Consider the following 17271-nt stretch of genomic DNA (forward strand, 5'->3'; position numbering starts at 1 on the left):
CCAGCGGCCGAGCTAAGGGGACTTCGCATTGCTGCTGGTCGTTGCTATTTTAAGAGTCATGGTGTCTCACACGGGCGCTCTGCCCCAGATTATCTCAGGAATTCCTGACTGTTTGCAGACAGCACAACCTGTTTGCCTTTCTGGGCCCAATATTTGAGTTGCAGGCTGTGTCCTTTAAAACAGGGCGTTCCTTTGAGGGTGGCCTCTCCCCCAACCCCACCCAGGACAGGATGAGTCACCCACGCCTGGCCGGGCACCGGCTCGGTCCTCCCCGGCTGTTAGGCACAGGTGATGCCACAGCTGGGAGGCAGCCCCCTGAACGAGGGGAGCCACGCCCGTGGCCTGGAGTCCAGCGCGCGCTCCCTCTGCCCCGCCCTGCTCTGTGGACTTCCGGAGAGGAGGGAGGCACAGGCCAGAGGCGTCCCGGGCTTTCCCTCAGGGAGGTTTGCTGTGGTGCCACTACGTGTGTGTAGTGTTAAAAAAATCTTTTCTCCGCGTAACGTCTTTTATTTAAGAGGTGAGGGGAAGGAAAAGAGAGAGAGGGAGAGAGACAGAATCTTCCACGCACGGATTCACTCCTCAAATGACCACCACGGCCACAATGGCCAGGCCAGTTAGGAGCCAGGGACTCCATCCTGGGCCCCACATGAGCCGCTTGGGCCGTCCTCTGCTGCTTTCCCAGGCGCATTAGCAGGGAGCCGCATCAGAAGTGGAGCAGCCGGGACTGGAACCAGCGCTCCCCATATGGGGCGCCGGCGTCACAGGGGCAGCTTAACCTGCAGCGCTACAGCGTCTTTAACCCCCAGGTGACTCCGCAGGTGAGGGGCGGAGCTCAACATCAACCAAGAGGAAAAGCGGACGAGGGGACGCTGACGCCGACGCCGCAGGGACAGCACTGGCAAGCTCCCAGATGTGAGAGAGTCCTAACAGCAAGCCACCAGCTCACGTCTACAGCTACGCGTCAAAGGAGAAAGGGGGCTGGAGCAAGAGCTTCCGGACGAGACTCGGGGCCCCGGCCTGTCGCAGGCAGATACGGCGTCCCTGCTAGTGCTGTCGCCCATCACAGACGCTCCCTGTGCGGACAGCACACAGCACGCTGCCCCCAGCCTGCCACCCCCACGCCACACTGGTGTGGCCGGCCTGGCCCTCCGCGTGCTTACTTCACAGGGTCCCCCGTCTGAGCAGAACCTGGGCCTGCGCACCCCAGCCTCACGGCCACGGCCATCAGCCCCCGCTGCCACCTTGCGGTCACACGGTACGTGAAGAAGACTCCTCCCGGTGAGGCAGTCGCGCCTCTTGGGCATAGTTAAGCTAAAAGGCCTCGGACAAGAGACAAAAGCATCAAACCAGAGGCCCGGCAGCCCCTCTGCTAAAGCTGCCCTTGCCCTCCGGCCCTCCCTGCTCTTGTAGGGGAGGACTGACCACGGGTTTGCCTCACGCACGCACCCACGCCACTGCCCCTCTGCCCCCAAGTCCATGCTGTTCACACACAGCACATGGCCTCCACCCATCCTGCACGCATTTGGGGTCTTCAGTCAGCCCACCTCCCCATCCACAGCGGGACAAGAACTCACAGCAGAAAGGGCCAAATACACGGCCCCCTCCTGGCTCACTGAGCAAGCGACACAGAGAGGCCAGGGCTCCCCGGACCCGCGTCCATCCAGGAGACTTCCTTTCCCTAGAGGCCTTGGAGGTTACCTGGGTGTCTCCCTGCAAGGTGCAGTGAGACAAGCAGAGTCGGTGTCAGAGGGAGAGGCCGGGTGAGGGAAGCCCCTGGGGACTCCAGCTAGGTCCCCTGCAGGTAAGCCAGGCCCTGTGTGTGTGTGTGTGTGTGTGTGTGTGTGTGTGTGTGACAGATGCGGGAGTCGCTGCGAAGACGGCGCTGGCCCAGGGTCCCACCCTCCGCACCCCGGCCAGCTCATCTGCACGCCGTGACAGTGAGTGCTGATGGCAGGGCGTGGTCCCCCGGGGACGGTGGGGAGAGAAGGGCACGCGGCCCTCGGAACGGCTGGGAGGCTGGACGGAGGTGGAGAGCACCGCATAGAGCCGGGTGCTGGACACTGGTGTTCCTGTGGGCAGCGTGGGGAAGGGAGGCTGAGCGGCTGCCCAACACGCTAGGGCGGGTGGCAGAGGCTGGAGAGAGAGGGGCAGGGCAGGGCTGAAGAAGGAACAGCCATGGACCAGGGCACGCAGGTGGCCCCTCCAGCCCATGAACACCTGACGTTGGGACTGCTGAGCCCCAGAGCTGCAGACGGATACGAGGGTTTTAAGCCACTGAGTTTGCAGTCTGCAAACTGCATCTGCAGCATCCCAGGGAAACTGACACAAACCCATCCCTGCCGCGACCGCTCTCGTCATGGTCTCTGTACTGGGCACGTCCGACACTATTTCCCGGTGCTCCTCCCTGCCCCCCAGCTGAGCTGACCTCAACCCTGTCTTCTCGGCTACACAGGCCACGACCTTGGGCTTGCCCTTGGCTCCTGTCCTACGTGGATGAGCTTGCTGTGGGGTGCCCGAGGACAGAGGTGGAGGGAGGAGCAACAGGGATGTGTCTGCTCCATCTGTGGGCTGGGGGCCCCCACGGGTGGGGGAGCGGCTGCCACTCACAGCGCCATGAAGGCAGGCAGGCCAGCCTCTGTCCTTAACCCTTTGACGCCCACGTTCTGGGTGTCTCGGAGTGGCAGTGAGATACACCCTACTGATGGCATTTCACTCTTTGACGCTTCCAATCTTGTCGGCCAAGGATCACCCGGCTTAGGAGACGTCCCCCTGGAAGCTGGATCATGGCTTACGGATAAAGGCTCAAAGAACTCCCATGCACTGATCTGGGAGGCTGGACCCCTCGCTCCAACCCCGAGGAAGGCGGGGCTACAAGTCAGAGCTGTCCCCTGTCCCCTGGCTTCTGCCCCACGCCCTGCACTCTGCCTCCAGCACACCCCACGGTGACGGCCACCCCGCAGGACGTCGGAGGACCGGAGCCCTGTGGCTCGGCCACTGCACACTCACTGCAGTCTCTCTTCCTCTTTCCTCCTGAGGTCGAAGTCTCGCTGCACGACCTCCCAGACGTGCCTGGCCTCGTCGTCCGTGAGCTTGGAAAGGTCCAGTTTTCTCCCCATTTCTGCTTCCGGGCAGGGTCACACCTGAAACAGCAGGGCCAGGACGGTCAGGGCGTGGACACCACTCGGTTCACAGAGGAAGAGGCAGACCAGGGGGCCCCCGGGCGCCTGGATCCCGTGCTTTCCAAACAGGCCACTGCTGGCTGGAAGCCTGCAGGAACAGCTTAATGAATTTAAGTAAATCTACCCATAAAGTCCCCACACTTGAATTCCCACTATGTCCACTGTGAGATCGAGGCCAAGGGTTCGCCACCGAGTGGCACAGCCCTTCCTTGGCCTGAGGTGTGCCCTGGAACGAAGGCTCCCCCTCCCTGAGTCTGCTCCCCTTATCCTGGGAGAGGGGGCAGCACAGATCCTCCTCTGCTTCCCCTTGACCACCAGGAGTGAACACGCAGGCCCCATGGGCAGGGGGGCCGGGGAAAGTCCACCTCTCTGTCCTCCAGGCTCCGGGGCTGGTCAGCTTTGCCATGCAACAGGGCGGCTCTCCCGGGGGGCAGCGTGACACCCGTGGGGGCGACAGCCTGCACCTGCCACGGGGTGGCACCAGTGGTGCAGGGTACAGGAGAGCCAAGCCGGGTGGTGGTTCCCTCCGTAGCTGGGGTCACCTGATAGGACTGACAGCCAGGCCCGCTGCCGCCGGGGGGTTCTGGCCGATCCAGCCGCCCCACAGAGCAGCAGCGCCACTGATCCGTCTCTACGCTGTCGGCTGCCCGGGAAGCCAACCTTCAGACGATTTCACGCCCTTTTTGAAGTTCTCCAGAGAAATCCAGATGTGAAAATACACGAGAAGCAGAACCTTAGCGCCTTGCTCGCCAGCTGCTCGGGGTGTGGTCCCTGGGATCTGTTAGGAATGCAGATCCCCAGGCCCGGCTTCAGCCCTACTGACTTGGAATCTGCATTTGAACAAGACCCCTAAGCAGGACCCTGGGCACACCCAGCTGGCCAGGCTGCCTCAGAGTCCTGTGAGCCACCGAGTCCCAAGGAGGCACTCACTTGGTCAGCGGGGCGGTGGGGGGGGGAGGGGGCAGGTCACAGAGGGCCTCGGCCGTGTGTCCTTCGGGGGTGGTGTTGGGCCAAGCACACCGGGACAGGCTCCTGGATCTGTGCAGATTTGTAGGGGTTCACTGTGCACGCAGACATGCACAACACCACTGGGTATAAACCAGGGGGCGTCACCATACCTGGGGGGGCATGCCCTATGTGTGCACACTGGGGACCCCATAGGGCTCTACCCGGGCCTCACAGGGGACTTCCTTGACCACCCAGAGGACTCCGCCCCTTCAGGTGTCACGTTAGCCGGTGCTGAGCTCCACAAGAACGAAGCCCCCAGCACACAGTGGGCGCCTTCCTGGGCCCCACTCAAAGGCTGCGCGGGAGAGAGCCCTGGGCCCGAGGGCGCTGCTCCTGGCACCGGGGCTCTGGCCCAGTGCTCTGCAGCTGTGGGCTCCGAGAGCCGGGAAGACTCCGCGGGAGCGCAGCCGGGCAGACGTGCCCTGAGCGCCCACACCCCTTTCTCAGGAGCCCAGGGAAGGGTCCGGTCAGCCCCACGAGCACCGGAAGGCTCGGCTTCGCTTCCAAAGCCTGAGAGGACGCGATCCCGGTGCCGGCACCAGCGAAATTTGCCCTGCACGGGGAGGGGGCTTCAGACTGGCTGCCGCGGAGGTGAATTCTGAGAAGTGGTGGCTTCTGGGCAGACACGGTGCCAGGGGCTGTCTCCATGGAGTCCCACAGCGGCCAAGCTAAAGACCCCCGGCTTGCGCCCGAGGTTGGCGACAATGGACGCTCGGATCGCCCGCAGGCCCCCGACGCCTGCACCCCGGGGGCGCGCCCAGGATGCAGGGTCTGGGCGAGGCAGACTCAAGGCAGCACCGGGTTTCTGGTTTCTCAAATACTGGAACAAAACGTTCCTCTTTGCCGATGACCGGAGTTGATTCATTTGGACTTTTCATCATGTTTGAAAAAAATCGGTCACGAGGGGAGCGTTCACCGCAGTTCTGTTTCCAGAGGGCGGACAGCGTGACCATCAGCTGAGGGCCGCCGGCCTCTCGCTTCTCCCAGGGCGCCGGCACGATTCCAGGCGGCCTCGCGGCCCAAGTCTTGAGCCACGGAGGAGAAAAGCAAACAAGAGGAGAAAGCGCTCTTTTCTTATCAGTGAGCCCAGTGAGCAGGAAGCGGGGGCACTTCAGAAGCGAGGCCATCGTCCCTCTCGTGGGGACAGTCACGTGGCAAAGACAATCACAGCGGGGGGGAGGAGGGGCAGAGAACGAGGGGCCAGGGAGCAGACTGGGTCTGAGCGGGGTCTGGACCCTGGGACAAGAGGGTGCCTGTCAGGATGGGGGAGGTGAGGGCCCCTGGGGCTGCTCTGGGGACCCGAGCAGCCATGCTGGGGACAGAGGGGCACCGAGATGACCCAGCTCACAGGGAGGGGGGCGAACAGCCTCACCATGACCCTGGCTTAGCTCAGCCTTGGAGGCTCCCACAACACAGCACCCCAAGTTCAGGAGAACCTACTCCCAGCTTTGCAGTCTGCCACAGAAGGCCCGGGGTGACGCGATTCAGATCCTGAGGACGTGTGCACCCCACACAGCCCAAACCAGGTGGAGAGCTGGCGCCTGGCGGGTTAGAAGGCACCTGAGCACTTTGGTTCTGTTGATTTTCTGCTCCGGCCCCACTTCCTGTGAGCGGGAGGTGGGGAGAGGGGGGAGGGTCTCCAGATTTCCAGCGTGGCCCCGGGGCAGGCGGTGCCCCACTGCAGGGAGGCGGGGAGCTGGTGTGCCAGCCACGAGTCCTCCTCGTCACCCAACGTCCCATTTAGTGCATGGCGAGGCCGACAGCTCTTAAAAGTCTACCTCTGGAAAATCATTTTAAACCAGATGGAGGACATACGAGTCTTCACAAATGTTTGCGGAAAATGAGTATTAAGAAAACACCACACGGCGGCCGATGCTGTGGAGTAGCAGGTAAAGCTGCCGCCTGCGGAGCCAGCATCCCATATGGGCGCCAGTTCGAGTCCTGGCTGCTCCACTTCCGATCCAGCTCTCTGCTGTGGCCTGGGAAGGCAGTGGAAGATGGCCCAAGTGCTTGGGCCCCTGCCACGTGGGAGACCAGGAAGAAGCTCCTGGCTCCTGATTGGCACAGCTCCAGCAGTTGTGGCCAACTGGGGAGTGAACCACTGGATGGAAGACCTCTCTCTCTCTCTCTCTCTCTCTCTCTCTCTGCCTCTCCTTCTCTCTCTGTGTAACTCTGACTTTCAAATAAATAAATAAATCTTAAAAAAGAAATAAAGAAAACACCGTGTGGACAGTACCCTCTTTGCACCCAATAAACTCACTTTTCAGTTCCATGAGCTTTCGGAAGCCCTCTCATGAGCTCAACCTCAGCATGTCAGTGCGTGAACCAAAAACCGCTGGGGGTCTGGGGACGCGGTGCTCAGCCGGCCGGCTCGCCTCGGGCCAGCACGGTGGTGGGGACACTCGTGGGCCGTGGAGTGGCCACCACAGCCTTCCCCTGGGGTCAGCTCCTCCCCCAACCCCCTGTTGTGTTTTCTCCCCAAGACCCTGGTCCCCACTTGCTGCTCCCCCACCCCCAGCAGAGGAGGACGGGGCCAGAGGCCATGGGAGACCCACAGAGGGGGCGGGGCTGCCCTGGCAGGAGGGGGCACCTCCGGGGGGGCACAGACTCTATCTGCTCCTCGTCCTGCTTCTGTGCAGATAACTCCAAGTCACGCGTTTCCTGAACAAAACACTTTCAATTTGCGCCTGTCGCCCTGCTCAGATTAACTGCATTTCTATTCGTGGAGACTGTCAATCATCCCCGGTTGTTTGATGGGCATAACCGACAGGGATTAGGAGCTGGAGGGAGAGCATGGGCACCCCAGACCCAGGCCTCTGGGTCTCAACAGTGCATCTGCCGTCTGTACTCACTAAAGAGTCGAGTTCGTGTTCTCCCCAAACTGCTGCAGACTGGTTGTGGTGGCTCCCAGGTGAACCCCTGGTCGAACCCTGTCTCAGGCCGGCGGCCCCCAGGGCACCTGGCAACAATGGTGACTGTGTGTGGCCACCTGCCTGAGCAAACGGAAGCTGGAAGCCAAGTCCAAGTTCCTGGTGAAATGCCCCTCCAACAATGGCAGGGACCCGCTCTCTGACTCAGCGGCGCCTGCTGATAAAGCTGTGGGCAGAGGGGCGGTGCCCTCTGCCGTAACCCTTTGTGGCTTCCCTCAAGGCCACCCTCAGAGCCCCCCGGTGGCTGTCCCTGTGGGCAGGACACGACACCCTCCAGTCTCCAGCAGCAGCAACATGGCACGCACATTTCCAGCCGGAGCTGCTGGCCTCCCTGCGCAGGCACCAGGCGCAGCTGTGGGCTCCCCCGAGCTCCTGCTGGCTCCAGCAGGTGGTCTGCCTCTGGATCACCCCCAGCCCACCCGCCCACCCCCGCTACCAGCAAGCTGTCAGGCAGGCCCCTCAGACGGGGACATGGACACTGGCAGGGGCTCTGCACTCAGCCCGAAGCCTCGCTCTGGTCTCACAGCAAGGACCCGCCCAGGGCGCGGCTGCAGAGAGAGGTGGGGCCGAGAGTCGGCAGCTGGGACCCAGGCCCGCTCCAGACTGCACCACCTGGGGCAGGAGCCGCCTCTTCTCAGCCTTCCGGTTTGCCCGTCGGTACCATGGCCCTCCCTGGCCCTCTCCAGCCCTGGATGCCGGGATTAAGAGAGAGGCTGTGGGGAAGGGGTGCAAAGACAAAGCCACCGGGCCTGGGGCACCCCAGGGTACCGAAGCCTCTTCCCACTAGCTGGAACCTCTTCCGCGCACCTTATCTACTCGCTGCTTCTGATTTCCAGGCCACTAACGCCTTCATCGATAAGACCCACTGACTCCGCGTCCGTGCCTGGCATTGTGCAGGGCCTCAGTCTGTCTGTGGCTGGGATGCCACGGTGAGGGGACAGGGCTCTCGCCCAGGGAGGCCATGGCCTTGCCGAGAGCCAACAGGTGGACAGGTGGGCCCAACAGGACACTCGCGCCTGGCCGCGGCGAGACAGCCCTGCCCCAAACGCGAAGGTCACTGCTCTGCTGCCCACAGCCTGCAGCCCTGCCTGGGCTCCTGAGACGCGCAGCCCTGGGCAGCGCTGGCCCGTGGCCCTGGTGTACAGGGCCGGCTGCCTCCCCATTGTTGTCCCAACCCCACAGAAAGAAATTCGTGAATGAGACACGCACACCCTGGGACACAGCGACATGCTAAAGTCCCCACCCAAGTTTCCTGCGGCTGGTTAAGGTCAGTGCGAGACGAGTGCAGCCCACAAGATCTTTGGGGATTTACTGGGGACGCTCAGCTCCCACGGGGACCTGCACGCCCCCAGACCCACCGCCTGGGACCCTTCCCACATCTCGGCAGCCAGGGGGCCTGGCACCAAACAGGAGGCAACTCCAGCCGAACCGGGGCTCTGAGGGGCCCTGAGGAAGGCTGAGATCCTCCCCGTGCCAAGATCTCTGCCAAGATCCGGTTGCACACAGGCACAGCCCGGGGTGGGGGGAATCTTTCCCCAGACAACCCCCGGGGGCCCCTAGGCTGGCAGCCCAGGGGCCTGGGACATCACAGCCTGGCTGCAGCTGTGTGTTCTGAGGCTGAAACCCACCGCCTGGCCCCAAACGTGCTCCCCCCCCCCGGGGGGGGCTGGGGCAGACTGGTTCCTCCAAGGTGTGGTGATCCGTGTCTGTGGCCTGAACCCGCCTTTCTCACCACCTGGACCAAGGTGTTAGGGTCAGGGTCTGGCGTCCCCACCCCACCCCCAGGCCCCGCCGCGCCCCCTCTGCGCATACTCACCGGGTCTCCCTGTGGAGGTCGCTAAGCGCTGGTCCCAGGCCCTGCAAGGGAGAGACCGCGGCCAGTCAGAGAGCGAGTCAGGGCGCTCTGGGGCGAGGCGGGGTGATCCGGGCCAGGCAGGGCGCGCGGCGCAAGGCTGAGGGCGCGCTCCGGACCTGCCGGAGCCGGTGGGCAGCTGGCGAGGTGCTGGAGCCGCCTGCCCGGGGTCACGTGGGCCGCGCCCCGCCCCGCCTAGCCGGGGTGCGCCCGGGCACTTCGGGGTGCCCAGCCAGGATGAGGGCGGAGCCAACGCCTGGGGCGCCAGCGAAGGAGAGGCCGGCGCCGGGGAGTGCACCCAGCACCTCGGCCCCAGGCCACTCCAGGTGAGTTTGCACAGACACCTGCGAGCACCCCGCCTCAAGAGGCGGGGCACGGCCGCCCACGAAAGACCCCTGGTTGAGTGCGCTCGGGGATGTCTCTCTCCGCAGGGAGAACGCACGCCGAGGCCGGGCAGAGCGCCTTCGCGGCCCCCCCGCCCCGCCCCGGTTCACCAGTAGGACTTGGAGTCTAGGGCTTTTCCTCGGGGACTGGGCGCCCCCACCGCCTCCGATGCTGCCCCGCTCAGGGGCCCAAGCCGAAGCTCCGCGTCCGCCGGTCTCCGCCTCCCAGCCGGCGTACGCGGGCAGATGGGACAGACGCCGAAGGGGGTGAGTGCTGCGGGGCCCTCGGGGGTCGCGGTGCCGGGAACCGCCTCCGAGCTTCAGCGCCGCAGCGCTGTCCTCCTGGCCTTGTCGGGGCGCCCTAAACCCATCCGGTGCCCTGGAATCCGGGGGACCCCACCTTCTCCTTCATGCTGGTCTGGGCGCCTGGAGGGACCCTTCCCCATTCACCGTCTGCAAGCGATCAAAACTCCAGGCTCCTTTTCCCACGGACTCCTTCTGCAACCCAGTTTCTTAGCGGTCGGGAGCGCGACCGAAGCTCTTACGTGGTGATGCGCAGGGCTGTGGTTCTGACACACGGGCAAGGGGCTTCCAGAGGCCCCCGGGCTGCTCAGGTGCTGGCCGCATCCCGGGGCACCGGGCAGGTGGACGCGGGGCGAGGATATCCGCTCTCACAACACCCAGGTCCTGCTGTGTGGACCCGGGGGTGGGAGAGCTACACTGAAACCAGGGCTCTCGCCGCCCATGCGGTGCCCCCTCCCCCACAATCTGTATGGGAACTGTGCAGTCCTTGGGGGCACTAAAAAAAAAAAGCATTGTATACTTGGGTGCCCGTTTACTTAAGCTCTTGGTTTTAAAAATGCATGAAAGGGGTCCGATGTGATGTATGGTAAAGAACAGAAAAAGCAGTCAAATGGTTTTACATCCCTGGTCCCAAATCCAGTTGCCAGAAGTCATTGCTTGTGAGGACCTGAGTAGTGGTTTGGAGGTTGTGTGAGTGTGTGTGTGAGAGTGAGTGTGAGTGTGTGTGAGAGTGTGTGAGTGTGTGTGAGTATGTGAGTGTGAGTGTGTGAGAGTGAGTGTGTGTGTGAGAGTGAGTGTGTGTGAGTGTGTGTGTGTGAGAGTGAGTGTGAGTGTGTGTGAGAGTGAGTGTGTGTGAGTCTGTGTGAGAGTGAGAGTGTGAGTGTGTGTGTATTTGTGTGAGTGTGTGTGAGTGTGTGAGTGAGTATGAGTGTGTGTGACTGTATGAGTGTGTGTGAGTGTATGTGTGTGTGAGTGTGTGTTTGTGTGAGTATGAGTGTGTGTGACTGTGTGAGTGTGTGTGGGTGTGAGTGTGTGTGAGTGTGAGTGTGTGTGAGAGTGAGTGTGTTGAGTGTGTGAGTGTACAAGTGTGTGAGTGTGTGTGAGTGTGAGTGTGTGTGTTAGTGTGAGTGTGTGTTGAGTGTGTGAGTGTGTGAGAGTGAGTGTGTGTGAGTGTGTGTTTGTGTGAGTGTGTGTGAGTATGAGTGTGTGTGACTGTGTGTGTGAGTGTATGTGTGTGTGAGTGTGTGAATGAGTGTGAGTGTGTGAGTGTGTGTGTGAGTGTATGTGTGTGTGAATGTGTGTGTGTGAGTGTGTGTGACTGTGTGAGTGTGTGTGTGTGCGGGAGTGAGGCTACCAGGCAGGTGCATTATCCGCTCGACCTTTCATCCCTGGCCCCTTACCTAACCCCACCCCAGGCTCCCCCTCCCTCCCACTTGATGGCGGCAGTCGGTGTGTGTGGAGTCAGAGGGTTAATGGGCAGTGAGGGTGGCCCCAGTGGCATTTGCGGTGTAGAATGCTTGCTTCCTCCCTAAAGGTTACCTTTAGCAAGAACAAACTGACCGGCCCAGACCTTAGGAATCTCCCAGTTCACCACGAGGCCAGCAAGGGAGCGCTTCCCGAGTGACCTCTCCCGCCCTGCTGATGGCTTTTTGTTTTTATCCTGAGCATCCAGACAGCAAACAGGATTGTAAATCAGGTCTTGTCCCTGCCTGGTAACCGAATGCCAATCTCATTGTCAAGTTTGTTTTTTTTTTTTTTCTTGGAAATGGTACATAAAAACCCCGGTGCCAGGGGGCCGGGGGGCTTCTGCTTCTCTCGCAGCCCCCTCCATGCCACCGTGGCTGGAGGCCTTCGGCTCTGATAAATCCTGTTTCTAAATCTTTAAATCTCGCTTTTCTCTTTGCCTCGTCCACTTGGGGATTCTTCCATGTGAGACAAAGAACCGAGGTAGTAATAATAATAGGGGCCGGCACTGTGGCGCAGCGGGTTAACGCCCTGGCCTGAAGCACTGGCATCCCATATGGGCGCCGGTTTGAGACCTGGCTGCTCCACTTCTGATCCAGCTCTCTGCTGTGGCCTGGGAAGGCAGTGGAAGATGGCCCGAGTCCTTGTGACCCTGCACCCATGTGGGAGACCCGGAAGAAGCTCCTGGCTCCTGGCTCCTGGCTTTGGATCAGCACAGCTCTGGCCGTTGCGGCCAATTGAAGAGTGAACCATCGGATGGAAGACCTCTCTCTCTCTCTCCCTCTGCCTCTCCTCTGAGGTGTAACTATGACTTTCAAATAAATAAATAAATCTTAAAAATAATAATAATGATTTCCCCTAACAGTAGGATCTACACTGCAGGGCGTCCACACAGCACTGGCAGCACTGGTTGGTGGCGAGTGCTTGGTGCCCTCTGAGCACTGTGTGGGCCCACAGCGTCCTTTGAAAACCTTCACAGAATATCCAGTGTGTGAGCTACTGCGACTCCTCACTGGTCTTCTGTGGATGCACAGGTTTTTTTTTTTTTTTAAGATTTTATTTATTTATGTAAGAGATGGAGTTGCAGATAGAGAGAGGGACAGAGAAATGTCTTCCATCCCTTGTTCACTCTCCAAATGGCAGCAGTGGCCGGAGCTGGGCTGATCTGAAACCAGGATCCTGGAGCTTCCTCTGGGTCCCCTACGTGGGTGCAGGGGCCCAAGCACTTGGGCCATCCCCCATTGCTTTCCCAGGCCATCAGCAGGGAGCTGGATTAGAAGTGGAGCAGCCGGGACTCGCACTGGCACCCATATGGGATGCTGGTGCAGCAGGCGGAGGCTTAGCCTACTGTGCCACAGCGCCGGCCTCTAGCAGTTAAGTCTTGGTTCCTGCTCTTTGTAATCATGCTGCTGTAGGTTTGTGAAAAATTCCACTGTAGATGGTTCCCTCTCTTTACCATGCACGTCTCTGGGATGCATCTGGTTTGTGCGGATGGGCGGACACAAGTGTCATTGCACGAATACTGACCCCAACACAGCTGGAGGATAAAACCCTCACATTGGAACTGCTGGCTGCACGGATGACACGGCAGTGGGAGAACATTCTAAAAACCAGTTTACATTGTTGAGACGATCTCAGAGTTACAGGGAGCTGCAAACCTGACCGAGCGCCGCGCCCCCAGCCCATTAGATGGTGGCCCTGATGCCTCGGTGTGGAGTTGAGATAAACAAGGGCAGAAATGAAACCGCACTGGAGCCATCAAAGCCGGCGAGTGGCAGGTGCTCACAGCTGAGCCACCGACCTCGTTCAGGTTTCGCCGGGCGCTTGGGTAACTGCATCGCCAAGGGACGGGTGCGGAAGCTTGCCTTGTTCTCTCGCGGCTCAGTGCCTCCATCTGCTGTGACAGCGGAATGTCGGGGCCATCGGGTTGGCAGCGTGTCCCTGAATGCGGGTGCGTATGAAGTTCCCCATGGTCCTCTTGGACAGAAGCCTCCAGGGTTCTGCCTGCTGTGTGCTGCCTGGGTGCGTGGGCCTCCTTTGCCTCGTCCTGCTCTCCAGACCGTGACCCTGCTCTCCGGGCCGTGACCCTGCTGTCCGGGCCGTGACCCTGCTGTCCGGGCCGTGACCCCCGCATGAAGGAGCGTGGTAAGGAATACGCATTTTGTGGGGAGGGCTGAAAGCATCGGAATTTTTCACAAACCGAGACAAACGACAAAGGCAGGGGGTGCACTTTTCCTGTTGCGTTCCTGCCTCCCCAGCTACTTGGAGCTCTGCAGGGTGGTCCCCCCGGGGGGGTCCCCTCTGGGTGGCCCCCTCTGCTGTCTGAACTTCTGGCCCTGCCCTTTCTGGCTCCACGCCTGGGCTGCTTTCTCTTCAAGACTGTGTGGTCCAACCCCATATCTTACAGAAAGGGGAGGGGTTTCTCCAAGGCCATGGCCGTCTGGGGGCAGCTGATGGCTTCAGCCTGGAGCCTCCAGCAAAGCCTGGGTGGGCGGTGGACAGCAGAGGGCAGTAGAGGACCCTCCTTGCTTCCCTGTCTCCCCGGGGGCTTCCTGGGACCCTGGCCTTGGCTGGGGCTTAGGGGCAGGTGTGACACGGAGGAGAGACCCTACGTGTGACCACGTAGCAGGGAGCCTCAGCCCAGCCTTGTCTGGGGTCCTTGTCTCCTGGATGACTGGGCAAGTCCCACGGAGGGTTCGATGCACACAGAATTTCAGTCCCGGCCAGGAAGGGATGTGTGCAACGTGCGGCGGCCAAGGCTTCAGTATTTTCTTTCATAAATCTGCAAAGTGAGAGGGAAAACACCCCACTGTTCTGTGTTCTGGGTTTGTGGTTGTTGGGCCAGGCTGGGGGCCAGTCATTACACGGCTTACAGAGAATGCGCTAGGTCTTTAAGGGGTGTCACTTGGGCCTGGGCCCCATTCTTCAGTGCACAGGCTCCCCTGGCTGACCCCAGGCACCTGGGGCACCTGAGCTGTCGTTTGGTGGTAGTGGTGCCAGGACGGCTGCGAATGCTCCTGCAGCTGCCTCCCCGCCCCTCCCCCGTCTGTCTGGCTTCAGCCATTTCCTTGGTGGCACCCCCACCCCACCCCACCCCACGCCCATCTGGATCTCACTCAGCTCCCCCCGCCCAGAGCAGCTTTTCCTGACCTGGCCACTGCGGGGGGGCCAGCTCCCCTGCGTCCTACCCAGCCGGGCGCACAGTGTGTCTCCCCAGTCCTGGTGGTGCTCCGGCTGCTGTCGTCTGTTCCCGCTCCGAGCTCTGGGAGGCCGGGGGCTGCGCTGCCCACCTGGGCGTCCTGCTGTCTTCCACAGCGCTGGCTGCAGAGTGGGCCCTCAGTAGAGAGCTCTCGAGTAGATGTTGCTCATGCTTAAAACGTTTGTCTGTTTATCTGCATGAGAGCAAGAACACACACACGCACACGCACGCACACGCACGCACACACATGTACACGTATGCCCACACATGCACACACACACACACAGAAATTCCATCTGTTGGCTCATCCCCCCAGAAGTCCACAGTGTCTGGGGCTGGGCCAGGTCAAAGCCAGGAGCTGGGCACTTGATGTAGGTCTCCCATGTGAGTGGCGGGGACCCCACCATTTGAGCCATTCCCTGCTGCCCCCCAGGGGCCCCGTTAGCAGGAAGCTGGAACTGGGGGTGGGACTTGAATCCAGCTATGGGAGGGGCTTCCTGGCCAGCGTCCTTGCCAGCAAACACCTGCCCTTGCCCTTGATTTTAATTTCAGCCTCTGGGCATTTTCCTAACAGATCTCTGCCCTCTACTGGCCAGGGGCACTGAGCAGCCTCCACCGGCCTGCGGCAGAAGGCGCCCTTGGGAAAATGAGGCTTGGGGAGGCGGGGCCTGGGGCTCAGAGGGGGGCTCTGCCTGTCCAGGGTCACCCTGCTCTCTCACACCACTCTCAGCTGCTGTCCCCGGAGCCAGCGGCCCCAGGCAGCTCAGGGCCTGAGTCCGTCCCAGGTGTTGGGAGCGTGCAGAGGCCACACGCAGGGCCCCCTGGGCGGGAAGGGCAGCAGGGTTCCCCCTGCAGGCCCCAGTGCTTGGAGGCAGCACGCACCCGCACGGCGGCATGTGCTTCCCCTTCTCTGGACGCTGACAACGAGTGACACGTGGACACATGACTGACAGGAGCGCTGATTGACCAGGGAGGCCGGCCCAGGGCAGGGAAACCTCTCCTGGAGAAGGAGCCCCCGAGCCTACCACTGTCGTGGTCTGGAGGCCTCGGCTTGTGTGAGATGCAGGCTGGCGAGCAGTGCTCCTGCCTTCGAGACGGAGACCCCACGGAGGCGAGAGAGCCCGGGCGACAAAGCTCCAGCCTCCACTCGCGGGCGTCTCCACTCGCGGGAGTCTCGGCTGGGTGGCTGCGAAGAACAGCTGGCAGGGGACCGGTGCTCACGCAGACCCACTGCGTGCCGAGCCGCGTCCATCCTGTCGGGTGCCTGACCTCGCACGGTCGGTCCTGCTGAAACTGCTCGGATTCAGATGGAACTGAACACCTCGTGTTTCACCCAGGACCCTGACGGGCAAATTCTCAGCCAGGCTTTCGGCACAGGCCACCCTAAGGCAGCTGGAGACGTAGACGGACGGCGGTGTCAGTCATTACACGGTCTGCCTGTGGTTTGCATTGTCTCCCCCAAAGGGTCAGGGGCTGCTGGCTGGGACCTCAGCGTGGCGGTGCTGAGATGGTGGGACCTGGAGGAGCCGGGCTAAGCCAGGCCTCCTGGGGACCGGGCCCTCCACGTCTTCACCTCCATAGCTCACAGGAAGAACCCCAGCTTTGCTGTCAACAGTGTTCATTGCACTCTGCACTTCACAGTAAACCCTTGTCCAAACGTTCTGGAATGTTTGCAGCATTACTAACGGCCCCCCCACAGAGAAACCTGTCACAAGCTCTCTCCCTGGAGCTGCGCACCCTCACCCCCTGAGGGCCGTGTGGAGCCGGGACGGGGTGAGGTGGTCACCGTCAGCTGGGTCCTGGCCCGGCGCCGGCAGCAAGATGCCAACAGAACCTCGGCCGCCCTCCCAGCTTCGCCCACAGTCATTCCCGGCCAGTAAGTGCACCCCAGCACAGCCCGACTGCACCGGCCCCCTCACCCCATCCCGCCCTTCACGCTGCCAGCCCAGCTGCCCCCCAGCACCACCTGAGCCCCCCGCTCAATTCCCTCCCAGCCCCACCCCTGCGTGTTTCCTGGAGCGCCCCGATGCCTCAGCCCCGGTGGATGCGCCACATTATGGCAAACGGTGCTTTGTGCCTTCGCTTTTCCTCTCCCAAGGTTAACTTCGCAGCCGGGGCCTGGGCTGGACCGCGGGCCTTGCAGTTGGCTCAGAGTTTTGGAAACACCTGACGGGACTTTTTGGGTATTTACTTTTTTAAACTAAATTAAAAACCTAACGCCTAGGAAATGCAAAGGCAGGCTCAGGTCCGCGTGCTCAGGGCGTTCTGTGGGGGCAGGCGGCCCTGGGCGGGGGCTCGCGGCGTCTCCTCCACCTGAGGGCGGCGCCTGCCAGAGCCCAGGCTGAGAGTAGGCTGTGAGGTTTCTGGATGCAACGCAAGGTGTTTAGTTCAACTTGAATTTCCCATAACGAACGCATTTCCAGAGTCTGTTCTGAATAGTGCTCCAGGCACCCTTACTTATGCCAAAGTATTATTTGCTGTTTCTCTGCAATTCAGGTTTAACTGGACATCCTGTAGTTCAGATCCTGCAGACCTGGGCCAGAGCTACAAGTGAGGACCTTGGACTCAGGGCCTTGGCCGGGAAGCGGTGGAATCCGGTGACCCGGATGGGTGGGTCTGAGCTTGACCAGCAGGTCCCCCGGGACCTCCAGGCACAGACGCAGGTGCTGGCCCGTGCAGTGCTCACAACGCGTGTCCCCTCAAGACCTGGCCCCTTCTCCTCTGACATCACTGGGCCAACGCCAAGGGCCAGTGGCAGCACAGCCCCAGTGGGAAAACAGGGTCCCTGCTCGGGAGTACATCAGGGACCAGCACGCCCCAGGGCCGTGTGCGGGGCGGACCCTGGCCACATTACGTGGCCTTGAGGGACCCTGGAGAACTGTCCTGTGTCTCAGGCGCTGACCTCCTGGGCAGGACACGTGGAGATCAGGCTGCGGGGGCTCCGCACAGCTCG

At 61.5% G+C, this 17271-nt stretch overlaps 1 protein-coding gene and 1 long non-coding RNA gene across 5 annotated transcripts in view; one reads left to right on the forward strand and one right to left on the reverse strand.

Annotated features, from left to right (window-relative positions):
* MLPH (melanophilin) overlaps positions 1 to 9110 on the reverse strand; it is a 41180-nt gene extending 32070 nt beyond the window's left edge. Inside the window, exons 1-2 of one of the 3 annotated variants that reach the window (XM_089328020.1) lie at positions 8934 to 9110; positions 3007 to 3140 (exon numbers count right to left, since the gene is read on the reverse strand). In XM_089328020.1, coding sequence (XP_089184146.1) covers positions 3007 to 3116 — 110 coding nt within the window. In that variant the 5' untranslated portion in view covers positions 3117 to 3140; positions 8934 to 9110. 3 annotated transcript variants of the gene reach the window in all.
* Positions 9111 to 9156: 46 nt separating this feature from the next.
* On the forward strand, positions 9157 to 16551 carry LOC149127241 (uncharacterized). 2 transcript variants are annotated; one of them, XR_016231332.1, is made up of 4 exons: positions 9157 to 9295; positions 9401 to 9619; positions 11719 to 16194; positions 16417 to 16550. It is a non-coding gene; the product is annotated as an uncharacterized LOC149127241 (long non-coding RNA). The 2 variants fall into 2 exon arrangements; XR_016231331.1 differs by having other exon boundaries at positions 11719 to 16551.
* The last annotated feature ends 720 nt before the right edge of the window (positions 16552 to 17271 follow it).

Source organism: Oryctolagus cuniculus, chromosome 3 (assembly GCF_051225735.1).
Source record: "Oryctolagus cuniculus isolate XC-2025 breed Fujian yellow rabbit chromosome 3, ASM5122573v1, whole genome shotgun sequence".
Taxonomy (NCBI): Eukaryota; Metazoa; Chordata; class Mammalia; order Lagomorpha; family Leporidae; genus Oryctolagus; species Oryctolagus cuniculus.